The sequence below is a fragment of the Phasianus colchicus genome, chromosome 28, assembly GCF_987193195.1.
Source record: "Phasianus colchicus chromosome 28, bPhaCol1.hap1.1, whole genome shotgun sequence".
In the NCBI taxonomy this organism is placed as follows: Eukaryota; Metazoa; Chordata; class Aves; order Galliformes; family Phasianidae; genus Phasianus; species Phasianus colchicus.
This window is the reverse complement of record NC_143463.1, coordinates 2,282,501-2,295,468: the sequence shown is the minus strand read 5'-3', so window position 1 is coordinate 2,295,468 and position 12,968 is coordinate 2,282,501. Positions and strand designations below refer to the sequence as shown.

General features: G+C 51.2%; 1 protein-coding gene across 1 annotated transcript in view; it reads left to right on the top strand.

Moving 5' to 3' along the window:
* The window catches only part of ADAMTS10 (ADAM metallopeptidase with thrombospondin type 1 motif 10), a 50,275-nt gene that overhangs the window by 27,894 nt on the left and 9,413 nt on the right, over window positions 1–12,968 (top strand). Inside the window, exons 9-17 of the mRNA XM_031604612.2 lie at window positions 1,270–1,375; window positions 1,515–1,661; window positions 3,336–3,477; window positions 6,006–6,113; window positions 7,515–7,660; window positions 7,913–7,976; window positions 8,690–8,792; window positions 12,082–12,215; window positions 12,524–12,647. Of these exons, the coding sequence (XP_031460472.2) occupies window positions 1,270–1,375; window positions 1,515–1,661; window positions 3,336–3,477; window positions 6,006–6,113; window positions 7,515–7,660; window positions 7,913–7,976; window positions 8,690–8,792; window positions 12,082–12,215; window positions 12,524–12,647 (1,074 nt within the window). The remainder of the gene's footprint in view (window positions 1–1,269; window positions 1,376–1,514; window positions 1,662–3,335; window positions 3,478–6,005; window positions 6,114–7,514; window positions 7,661–7,912; window positions 7,977–8,689; window positions 8,793–12,081; window positions 12,216–12,523; window positions 12,648–12,968) is intronic.

Genomic DNA, 12,968 nt, shown 5'->3' with positions numbered 1-12,968 from the left:
GCTTGCAGGCTCTCCAAACCAGCACATACATCTTTGAGAGTGTGGTACGGGAGGGCTGCCCCATCCGTGTTTCCTAATGAGTGAGCGAAGGGGAAGCGCTCGCCCAATGCTCCCTCAAGCGCCAGCAGCAAAGCCAGGAACAGGCCCATGGTTTCCAGCCCGCCAGACCGTGTAGCCTCCTTACTTCTGTAAACACTAAAAGCAGCAACCCAGAGGACGGATGGGCTCTGGAACGCTTCTCTGTTATATCCCTGGGTCACGTCCAGCCTGATGATTAAGAACCGCTTGCATCTAGGGCTGGTCCATAGCCTAGTGGAGTATTCCTGGCTTAGTAGAGAGAAATAAGACTTTTTTGTGATGACTGTAAAGGGAGTTCTTTATTTAAACTGCTAGACGCAGACAGACCCTGCCGCTCTCTCTGGCTGTAGCTCCTAATTTGTCTTGCCCTGGTCTAGACTAAGCAGTCAGGGAAGGATTATTGCTGTGAATCACTGCAGTTAAAAAGGAAAATTTGGTGGATCTCTGACCTGATGTGGCTGTGGATGAAGTGCCTGGGAGGGTGGTGGTGGCTGGAGGGCTTGTGGTGGCTTGGCCCGTTTCTAGAACTGAGTTTGTTCCTTCCTCAGCACTTAGCAGTGGGGCACAGTCTGTGGCACTGGGTAAGTGGGTGGCAGAGAGTCAGGGGAATCTGCTGCCCAAATCCCAGGGAGGTTTCTCCTTTCTCTAGCCCTTCAGATAGAGTAAGGGTGGATTTCCCATTATGGTGGGTGTCAGCCAGGACCAGATGCAGGTGGTCAGGCTGGATCCCAGGCTACTTGGTTGTCCAGGTGCCCTGATAGGGTTTGAGTGACCAAGTGCTGGTGTGGCTGATCCCAGCCCCCTGGTAAAATAACCTGTTCCCCCATCAGCAGTGCTGTTGCTGAGACAAGGATTGCTAGATAAGAAATTCAGTGGGTTTTGACCCATCTTCAGCGTTTCTTAGTCTGCTGTTGTCAAAATCAGTTGACAGTGCTGAGTGTCCCTGTACCCCAACCCATAAAACCCATGTCTTCATATCAATAGCCAGTGAAACCAGTAAGAAGAAACTTGCTATTGAGCAGGCTGTGTTCAGTGTTAGTGAGCATGAAGTGCCCCATTAGGTCACCCAGTATAACCCATGCCCATCTCAGCTGCTTGGTGCTGGCCCAGCGTCCCCAGTGCAACTCATGCCCCATCCCTTCCAACTTGGGATATTTTATGCTATGTGACTGCTCCATCTGCTTTCCCTAGGCCTGGCCCCGGTGGGTGGCATGTGTGAACGAGAACGAAGCTGCAGCATCAACGAGGACATTGGCCTGGCCACAGCCTTCACCATTGCCCATGAGATTGGCCACACGTGAGTACCATGCCAAGGAGTCCCCATGGGCAGCCAGTGGGGACAAAGGTTCCTGTTGGTCTGTTCCTGCCAACAGGAGCTGCAAAATGGTTCTTCTTACGGTTGATCATCTCTCTAATACTTTGATATTGCTTTCTAGGTTTGGCATGAATCATGATGGGGTTGGAAACAGCTGTGGCTCCCGTGGGCAAGAAACGGCCAAGCTGATGGCTGCTCACATCACCATGAAAACCAACCCCTTTGTATGGTCTACATGCAGCAGGGATTATATCACCAGCTTTCTGGAGTAAGGAATCCATGTCATCTTGCCCTCCTTTCTACCTCACAACCAGTACACACCTCCAGCCTCTCACAGTCCCTTTTGAGGAGTGGGTAAAGCCAAAGAAAAGCCCCCAAAGCACACAGTCCATGCACCTACTGTCTTGTCTCCCAGCACCTCACCCCATCCCAAGAAGCATGTGCTTTCCTTCCTTCCTACAGACATTCCTGCTAAAGATGCTAACTCTATTTACCTTGCATCTGTGAGACCTTTAATTAGCTTCCACACTTCCAGAAACTTCACACATAAATCTGTAGCTTCTGGGGGCATTTGGACATTGCTGAAGTTCAGCCAAGAATCATAGGGAAGGTGGGGAAGGAGGATCTGAGACAGAGCTGGGGCTGCATCCATATGAGCTTCTGCAGACACCAGGGAGGAGAGTTCAGAGATGAATGAGCAACTTCAGGTGTTTTTTGTCCAAAGCACCTTTAGGATCCAGGAGAAGGGATTTAGGCTCCGAAGTCCCCAAGTTTTGATATTGTTACCTTGCCTGGAGCTTTTGTTGTGGGTTCAGGCGTTCCCCAGGGCTTTTCTCAAAAACCAAGCAATTGGGATCTATTTTGCTGAGGTTTGTGGGAGGATACAGGCACTGCCTAATGGCAGGACTGGGCAGTACTTAAATTACAAACAAGAGAAGCCAGTGTGTAAGATCATCGTGGCAGGAGCAAGCTTGGGGCAGTCTGAATACCAGACATTTAGGGTCACAGACCAAAGCTGTGATTCTGCCTTTGTAACACAAAGGCAGATATCCCAAGGGGCTGCCCTCCATCCCACAAAGCTTGGCCATAGCAGCATGGCTTATCACCACATTCCACATCCCAGAGCTCATGTTTGGCCACAGCAAAATCTGCCCTCCTCGCCCTTGACCCCTGGATGCACAATGAGGCATGGAGAATATCAAGAAAGCATCGCAGCCGTTGTCCTTGTGTGACCCTAAGGTCTCAGTACGGACAGCAGCAAATCTGTGGCAGCCCCCATGGGAAATCACAGCCTGGAGAGCCCCATCCATACCAGAGCTGTGGTGTGAATGAGACCCCAGGACATGGGGCCAGGAGAGTGGTGACAGGAGCTGTGATTTAAAGAGAGCTCTGAGCGGTGAGGAAGAGGGAGGGAAAGGCGTGTTTCTTGCAAAATTTGGATGTTCCTCCAAAGTTCTGGCATGCAGAAGGACGGGCTTGGAGAGCAGGGGCTCTCTTTGCTCAGCACCATCAGCCACAGCTCTGCAGCCACATGGTGGGAGGACAGAAGTTCCACCAACCCCTGCTTCTGTGAGCAGAACAGGGTCCTTGCACCCACCCATGTCGTGCCAAATGGGGTCTGCTGTACCTGGACTTAAGCAGGACAGCCAGGGGCTGGCAGCAGCCTGCAAAACATTGAGATTAAAACTCTGAGAGCTGCATGTGCCAAAAGTGCTTCCCAAAACCCAGCCCTGGGGATGCAGACAGCAAGATTTCAGAGTGCCTTCTTAGCACTGATTGTGCTCAGAGGTTTCCCTACTGGAGGGCAGTAAAATTATCCCCCCAAAGCAGCCAAGTGTGTGTGAGCTGAGCCCCAGGCAGAGCCAGTTGTGCTGCTGCTCCTCTCCTGCAGTGCATTCCCAAAAGCTTTTCCAAACTCTGATTCTCCTCTCTTTGTTTCCAGCTCTGGGATGGGATTATGCCTGAACAACGCTCCTCCCAAGCAAGACTTTATCTACCCCACAGTGGCTCCGGGTCAGGCCTACGATGCAGATGAGCAGTGCCGTTTCCAGTACGGAGTTAAATCTCGCCAGTGTAAATACGGGGTAGAGAGCCTTCCTGCTTTACTATCGGTTCCCAGGGGGTGGAGGATTGGGGTTGCAAAGATCTATGGGGTCATTCCTCTGCTTTGCTAGCCTGCTTGTAATGAGGGGCACTTGCATGTTCCCTGTGAGCTTTCCACCTTGCTTCCCTGGGAGAGGACAGAGGAGGTCGTTTCACATGCACAGAGGTTGGCTGCAGCCCAATTTCCATTAGATTATCCCATGGGATCTCTTGCCTCTGCCCCATGCCTTGGTTGCTGTTGGATGCCAAGAGTTGCTGCTGTATCCCAAGCTGCAGTCCCCACCTCCAGACTCCTCTGTCACAGGGGATTTAGTACACAGTTGTATTTTTTGTTATTCTTACTAGAAGTCATTGTGCTTACACACACCTACTTTGGAGGAAAAACTTCTCTCTTCCAAAGGAGGTGAGACATTGTGCTGTAGATGTGTCAGAGAGCTGCCTATCTAAATCCCCATTGCACTGTCATCCCCTGGGATCTGAATACAAGAAATCACTGAAAGGAAAGGTAGTTTCAGGAGATTCCTGGGTTTCAGCCTGACGTTTTGCTGTATTTAACATACAGAACACTGCTGACTGAGCATAGTGGCAAGTGGAAAGTGTGTACACTTAAAGGCTGGTTGAACACCTTCCCCTCAAGAAAGCAGAGGATCCACCAGTGAGCATCTGTGTTTTCTGATGGACACACGTGTGTGTATCCACCCTGGTACAAGCCCTGAAAAGCTGGAGAAGGATAAGACACTACAGATCAGATCAGATTTAGTTTCTTTTGCAACATCCCCACTGCCCATCCCCATGAGCAAACAAGCTCACTGTTTGCCATTGAAGTAATCCAGTATGAACCAATTTATCACTCTAAGTGTTCAAATGTGTAGTACGGCTTGATGCTAAACCTCCTCCAAGTGATCTTACTAGCTCATCTTGGTGAACAGACCTGAGCTTGGCTCTCCCAGAGTGCCCTGGAAGTAGAGTGGATGCAGCAGTAGGAAAAGTCCAAGTTGCACTACTGACTGCAGTCAGAGCCCCTCCTCATCTCAATCAGAGGCAGTGGAATGGAAGTTTTCCACATTTACACACCTGTTTCCCAGCTCATTTTTAACTTGGTCAGGCTCTTCCTGTATATACACAAGGATCACAAAAGCACAAGATGTCCCTGCCATGACCCTTCCAGCCCAGCCCTTCATGCGTGTTTGGGAATAGCCCAAAAAGCATAGGAGCTCAAGTGAGTGCACATAAATCTGGGTAAACGTGTACATCCACCCATCCCATGTCCCATAAAAACAAACTGCAGGGCAGTGGTGCAAGCATGTCAGCATCCCTTTATTTTCTGGCTTTCTCCATCTCCATGCTAGCACAAAGCAGATTATTAATAGGCTTGATGATGATGGGGTGAACAGATATGACTGGTGGAGCTAAGATGTCCATTCTGTTGGTGACACAGTAGGACTGCAAGAGTTCCTACTTCCCAATAGTTGTAATAGCTCTGGGAGTGCAGTGTGATTTTAGGGACATGGTTACTGCAGATGGTGGTGATGAGTTGACAACTAAAACTGATGATCTTAGAGGTCTTTTCAAATCTTAATAATTCTATGATCCAATGAAGGGCTCAATGCTTCTTGAAGTTGAGAGAGAGATTGTTTTTTCCTTCATCAAAGCTATGCTTTTGTGGTAAGAGTTAGGAACCAAAACCCCAGTCAGTGCTGGAGATCTCTGTGAAATGGGGAGTTTTCCAAAGTCTTCCTTCAGTAAGAGTAGGAACAGGGCAGTAATGTGGCAGGGAACTCAGCTCTGCTTTTTAGCTGTTGCTTTGCAGTTTGCTGGTTTTGAAGTCCAGTCTGGCTGATGTTAGGGGCAGAACAGGTCTGCGCTTTCTGATGAAGCAGCTGTAATGGATTTGCAGGGTGTTTGCCATGGCCTTGAAGTTTGTGTGGGTTTTGAATTGATAAGTGGAGCAACCAAGGGATGCTTTTTGTCTGAGAAGTCAGGATGGGTCAGGAAACCTCCTGCCAGGAGGTGTGGAGTTCCCAGCCCTTTCCATTTGATGGACCCAGCTGCACCCAGGACCTTGCAGAGAAGTGAGCAGAAATGCCCACTTCTGAGCTACTCAGGGGCTCTGTCAGCATCTGGCATTGTTTTGACTGCTCTGAAAGCAGCTCTGAACTCTCCAGAGGAGTATTCCCTTCATAACTGTTAGGCTGGCAGGAGATGGCAGAAGTGATGTGAGGCCTTATGAGCTACACTTGTATTCCCAAGCAGCCTCAGCTTCCCTCTGAAGCAGACCTGGACCCACCTGGCAGGGGGATGCTCATGATGGAAGCTGCAGGATGGGTCCTTGTGCTTGGCCTCTGCAATGAAAACCCAGTAAAGGAAACATCCCCAGCCCTGGGGAGGGGACTTGCTGCACTGCCCCAGCCTTGCAGCCCCAGCATGGGGTGAATCCTGACCTTGGCTCTGTATCTTTGTCTCTTTCTTCTTCCCCCCCCTCTCTCCCCCAAAATCTTTCTCTTTCCAGGAGGTCTGCAGTGAGTTATGGTGTCTGAGTAAAAGCAACCGCTGCATAACCAACAGCATCCCTGCTGCAGAGGGGACTATCTGCCAAACCAACACCATTGAGAAGGGGGTAAGGAAGCCCAGGGCACGTGGCGAGTTGGCAGTGGTTGGGTGAATCCCTTGTCCAGTGATAACTGTGGTTATTGGGGAGTGCAAAGCTGATTCAAGAGCACCCACTGTTCCCTGCACAATGGGAACACAGCTGTGCCAAGGACCACCAGGACCCCTGAGCACACTCAAATCTCAGACCATTTCTCACATTCTGCTGAGAGGGGAAGATAGCATTTTCCATGGCCATGTATTTTGGAAGTGAGTTATGACTTAAGAATTGTTCATCTCTCTTCTTTCCTTGCACCTCTGACCCTCATTTGCACCAGCATAAAGTGAGTGTGAAATTATTAAAGCAAAGCATTAATGATTCCCAGTGCCTTTGCAGCCTGTGTGCAATATCTGGGACAATGGAGAATCAGGACTGGGACATCCACCGTAAAATGAACTCATGTTTTTCCACTAATAGAAAAATAATTCCCAAGAAATTGAAGAAAAAAATCAGGTCCTTAAGAAGCTGAAGAAGCTCATGTGCAGGATGGTTTTGAGAAATGCATTATTCTTTAGAGTTCTCTTAGCTTTACTGGAAATTAGATCAAAAGGGATTAGGCATCTTCTGGGGCTGAACATCCCTGCTGCTCAAAATCCACTGTATACAAGAACAATCTTTTTCTCCTAGTGATTTTCTACCAGCTTTTGTCACTTTCAAATATTTCTGTTTCCCCCCCGCCCTTACTACTTTTTTTTTTCTGACCAGAGTTTGTATCCTGCACCAGCAGTCCCTGTGCTTCCATGCAGGGACACCAGAAGGGCTGTGCATGCTCTGCATGTGGTTGCACCTTTGCTAATGTGCTGCTGTGTAAGCAGCCAGCCATTCTGGGAGGTTTATTATTCCCTGCAGACTGTGCTGCCTGCAGAGAGCCTGGCTTGAAAGGAGCCAGGAGAAGCTGTGCCAGTAGCTCCAGGGTGGGTTATCAGCCCCTGGAAGGAGCACACAGCAGTTTCTTCCTTCCTGGGATTATCTCAGCCCCTGAGATGCTGTGTCTGGCATGGTGCCCAGAGAACAGCAGCGGGTCTGGCAGTATCCTGCTCCTTGCATCACTGTTGACTCCAGGGGGTGCAGGATCCTTTCCAGGTCCAAGGGAAATATTTCATAGGCAAGTTTGCATGAGCATCCCTGCTATCTCCGAGTACACAGCGCATACAGATGGTGATGCTGTGACTCAGACTAAATGGTGCCCAGGGAAATGCGAATGCTCTCTGTGATGGCAAACTTGGCTCCGAGGCCAGTACAGCCCAGAATTCAAATTTAGTGGGATCAAGTCTGATCCCAGCCCTCCTGTGTCCAAAGGAGGTCAGGGAGCTATCTGGGAGAAGGAGAGTGTGTCGTTCTCAAGGTCTTTGAAGCTCTGTCTCTCCCCAGTGGTGCTACAAGAGGGAATGTGTGCCCTTTGGCACCCGGCCGGAGGGTGTGGATGGTGCCTGGGGATCCTGGTCATCCTGGGGTGAGTGCAGCAGGACGTGCGGCGGCGGTGTGTCCTCCTCCGTCCGGCACTGCGACAGCCCACGGTAGGTGTGCGTGCACGTGGCCTTGCCTTATCCTGGATGCTCGGGTCAGTGGGGAAGGTGACAGCTGCTCAGACAATCCCGCTGCATGCTGGCAGTTAGGCATGCAAATTCCTCCAGGCAGAACCTGTCCTTGTAGCCGAAGCCTTGGTGTTCCCATAGGTACCCATGCTGTCTGACCAATGCTGGCCGTCTGCCACCAATGCTGGCTTGCTGTCCTGAGCTGCTTTTTTCCTCTTATTCCCTGTTTGCCAGGCCTACGATCGGAGGGAAGTACTGCCTGGGGGAGCGGAAACGCTATCGGTCCTGTAACACCGATGTGAGTACCATCACACTGACATAGAGGAATGCCAAGGGGTCAGCAGGGCTTTGACCTGGGCAGGGAGCACTGTGCTGCAGTATGGAGGTAGCAGTGAGCCCTTTGCATGGCTTTGGGTTGTTAGGCACTGCCATGTGACTGCTGGGCTATGGGGCTGAGGGAGGTGAAGCATGCTGTGCTGGCAGCAATGGGGAAGAACCAAGCAGGATGGAGCACGTCTGCACCACCTGGTTCAGAGGGCAGATTGGTGCTACATGCTCAAGGGGCTTTGGCATCAAAAAGGGGCCCCAAAAGATAACAAGGAAAAGATCAGAGACTTTCAGCACCAACACAGCAGCGGTTGCTTTGCACTCTGTGAGTGCAAGCCCAGCAGTCTCCCAAAACCCCAGTACAGCACCTGGCTTCCCAGGGGTGGGCGTTAGACCTCAGAGGGAACAAAGAGAAACAACTGTGCTGCAGGGTTACACAATTCAGCTTTGAATCTGGGAAATTACAGCTTTAATGTCCATGGGCTTGTAGTTAGGAAATAAGATGCTTCCCCAATGCCTTTTGCCATCATACAGCATTGGGCAGGGGTCAGAGCTGGTGTCCATCTCAAAGCGCTGGTGCTATCACTGCTGGACTTGCAGCCACCTAGGATCTGCAGGCATCTAGCACCCTAGCAGTAAGGCATTATTTCACCTATGTGCTCATCTCTCTGTCTGTGGCTGCAGGACTGCCCACCAGGGTCCCAGGACTTTCGAGAGCTGCAGTGTGCTGAGTTTGATAATGTCCCTTTCCGAGGGAAGTATTACACCTGGAAGACATATAGGGGAGGTGAGTGAGTGCTGCTTGGAGCATCCCAGGGCTGGAGCAGAGCCATGCGGTGCTTTGGGTCCCCCACCTCTTCCAGGACAGGTCCCATGGTCCAAGTCCTCCAGTGGGCAGTAGGTCACCATCTCTTTGAGAACAGGTCCTGCAAGCAGGTTGCTAGGGTGCTCACCAGGCTGTCTTGCCATGCCCTCATCCTGCATCACTCAGCTCTGTGCAATTACTCTTCAATATCTTTCCTCTGGCAGAACCAGCAGTATGGGAGCCGTTAAGCTGCTTTCCTTGAGACTGATTCTTAATTACCAAGTGAACAAACACAGAGACAAAAAAAAACAAGTTGCTAAAACAGTGCAAAGTTACCACCCTGTTTAGTTCAGGACCCTCACCCTGGTACATGATGAAGGAGACAAAGGGGAGAGCTCTACCTGCACCACCAGGTAGAGCTTCAGCTCTTACCCAAGCAGAAGGGATCCAAACTAAGGGATCCTGCAGAATTCCCCCCTTCCAAGGTCAGTCCCCATGTGTCCTGCCTGTCTAGCAAGGAGAGGGGGTGGGTGGAGGGCTCTGTGGCAGAAATCTCTTAATAATGAGAAAGAACAGCGCGTCTCCTTCTTGTAGTTAATGAACTTGACTGGGGAAATCCTTCACAGCTGTGTAAATAAGCACACCTCCCAGCAGGGCTCCTGCAGCCGGAGCAGATGTGCTGAGGCTGCAGGGGATGGATCAATAAAAATGTAATAAAATTGCAAAGCAGTCAGTCACACAAAGACCCCAATGGATGCCAAGGTGGAAGATAACCCTGCGGCTGGAGCTGCCCTTGTTCAGACCTCTTTCTTCCCCAGTGATCCGAGCCCAGGGGATGGTTTCCCAGTTGCACATCAGTCTTTGTATTTTAATTTAGCCCCAAAAGATTTCTGCTTTGGCTTTCAAATTAGCCCCTTCCTCTCACTGCTTCCCTCCCATAAAATAAGGTGATGAAATATGTCCTCTTCCCGGGAGGCTGTGAGTATTGGCACAGCCACGTCTTGAAGGAATGTGGGAGTTCATGTCAAGTCTCCAGGTTGGCTTTGGGTGATGGTCATGAGGAGCTGCATTATTTGGCATTTACTATTTGGTGTCAGAGGATATCACTGTCTTCCCATGCAGGGGTGCAGGGAAGGAAATGCAGGCATTAAAAGTAAGGGATTGGAAGTAGTGTGTTCCTTGTTTCTGGGATCCAGCACCAAGTAGCTGATGATGATGTTAACAGCATGGGCTGCTCATGCTGGGCCCTTGGATGAGCTGGGATCATGGTGGCACTAAGGGGGTAATCCCTGTCCCCTACCCCCAACAAATTCTTTGCCCAAGTGTGAGTGATGTGGCAGCGCAGACACTCACCTGCCCTTCTGCTGGTAATGCCTCTGTTCTGCAGGATGTTTTGGGGCATATGTCCCTATACCAGGAAACATTCACCACTCTGGCTGAGCCTCTTCTCCAACTGAGCTCAGCCACTGCACCCTGCAGCCACCCCACTGCTGAAACACACAGTGGTGTGAGGATGCCATTCACCCATCAGGCTCACAGTGATGTCCCTCCCTGGATAGGAAATATCCCAGGTCCCATGGGCATTTTGGGATGGGACCAAGCCACCCACTGAAGCCTGGTGTCAGCCACAGAGACGCTATGGACTGAGGCTGAGTTCTCCATGGGGCCACACGGTGCTTTCCTGGTGGTGATTTATAATGGTGCTGCAGCCCAGACCCCAGGAACGAAAGGCAGCCCCAGCGAGAAGTGCTGAGCTCAGCCTTTCAGAGCTCAGCAGTCAGCAGATACCTCATGGAATGCGGCTTTAATTGTTTGTTTATTTTGTTTTATTCGCTTAGTTATTCATTTTGCTCTTGGCGGAAGCAAGAGCCAAGGGAGGGAGGAATGGCTTACAGGGTTGGGAGAGGGCTGGCAAGGAGCAGGGGCTTGCAGAAAACAGGAGATTGCTCATCATAAACTGTAATGTGCTTTAATTCCACTATGGGACAGGGCAGGCAGGAGGAACAAAATATCCTTGGAGGCACAGCACAGCAGGTAAAGGTCGGTACCCACAGCAGATCCCACTCTCACGGACCTTGGACTGCTCATTCCACTGAGCACTGAGTTCTGTGAGTTTTCTGGGTCACAACTTCACTGTCCTCCGTGGTGGCTCTGGTGCTGCAAGGGTGCAGCAGAAGTTGGTTTTCCATAGGGAAGGTCAATGGAGCACCTTCTCCAGGGGATTGCCCAGGCATCCTGCTCCACAGCATGCCTGCGAGCAGCTGAATTCCCCTCTCCTGTCTCCTCCTGCTCCTCCCTCCCCCCAGTTTACTCTTCCTTCCCCCCCCAGCTGCGTTTTGGTGCTCCCAGGCACAGCTGGGCCACCCCTCCCCTCCATCTGCCCCTTTGATGTGTAATAACGATTTGCAGATTTAGGAGATCTCGGTTGCTGCAATGTAGGGGCTTCCCAGCTCTGGCAGGCAGCTCATGACCGCCGCCAGTGCCTGCAGGAGCAAACTGCCAGGTCCTTGGGATGCTTCTCTCTGCTGGGGTCCTCTTTGGCCAGTTCAGTAAAATCTAATGACAGCACAGAGGAAGTTTCTCTGCTCAGTTCTCTGCTCCCAGTTTCTTTCCTCCCTAACCAGTCCTGTTCCCAAGCACCATAAGGCAATATCCACAGACCCAGTCTTAGCTGGTGCTCAGCTCTAATTTGAGCATCCTTCCCCTTCCTCCTCACTTTGCTGTAGTTTTCTTTGCTGGGAAGGGCTCAGTTCCCATCAGTTCTGAACAGAAACAGAAGCTTCCTCTGGCCATATGATCTGGAACTAAGGATGGACATAGGCTGTTCAATTCCAGCCTTTGGGGTGATCCTGGACAAATTGCTTATGAGCTGCTGCCTCAACTTCCCTGTCTGTAAAATGGACTCAAGGGTCTCAATAGCCTTTGCAATGTGCAAAGTGACTCAGAAGAGATTGGCACCACATAAGAGCAGGTCAGTTTGTTTCCTTCCCTGTCACTTACTGCCCATGTTTCCTAGGATGGGCAGGAAGATAAGTGTCTCACCATGTTTCGGAGTCCAGTGCAGGGGGTCTCACCATGCTACTGGTCCATACAATGTCTGTGTATTGCTATGGGTCCCTCTGCATGGCAGAGATGTCATCCTGAGCACCTGGAGCTTCACAGCTAGGAGACAAGAAGGATGAGGCCATGAGGAGGCTGAGGGCAAGGTCTGCCTTTCTGCATCTTTTTTTTCTCTCCTTTGACATCACTTAAACCTCAGCATCTTTCCTAGGAGGGGTGAAAGCCTGTTCCCTCAATTGCCTGGCCGAGGGCTTCAACTTCTACACGGAGAGAGCTGCAGCTGTGGTGGATGGGACGCCGTGCCGGCAGGACTCCAATGACATCTGCGTCAATGGGGAATGCAAGGTGGGACAGCCTTAGTGTGAGTGCACAGCCAGCATGGTTACAGATGACACTGTGGTGTGGTGGCATGCCCAAGGGACACGATGCCATCCAGAAAGACCTGGGCAGGCTCGAGCAGTGCCCCCAGGAGAACCTCATGTGGTTCAACAAAGCCAAGTGCAAGGTCTGCATCTGGATCGCTGCAGCCCCCACTACCAATCCAAGCTGGGGGATGTTAAAGGATTGAATAATAGATTCATAGCATGATTAAGGTTGGGAGTGGGCTTCAGGACCCCATCAGGATGGCTAATATCCCACTGCTCCTTCCCCAGCATGTGGGCTGTGACCGTGTCCTGGGCTCTGATGCCAAGGAAGACAAGTGCCGTGTGTGTGGGGGAGATGGCAGCTCCTGTGAGACCATCGAGGGCATCTTCAACCAGTCGCTGCCGGAGGGAGGTAGGGAGCAGGCAGCCAGCATCACCCACCCTGGGGTCCCGTGGCTCACCATGGCCACGTCGGTGACACCAGCTCCTGGGGACACATGGGACAGGGAAGGACCCCAGGGAAATAGTGGGAAGGGCTGAAAGCAGGGAGTGCATCGCTCCCCTCAGATGACAGTTGGCACCCAGGTGCCTGGCTCCAAGTTCCTGCCCCCCTTCCCATTCTGTTTAATTGCAGAAGGTGGCTAAATAAGCACCTCTGCTCTGCCACCATTTCATTTTGTGTTTTAATCCCCAGGTAACAGATGACATGCTGATGGGATGGGGCTGGCTGTGG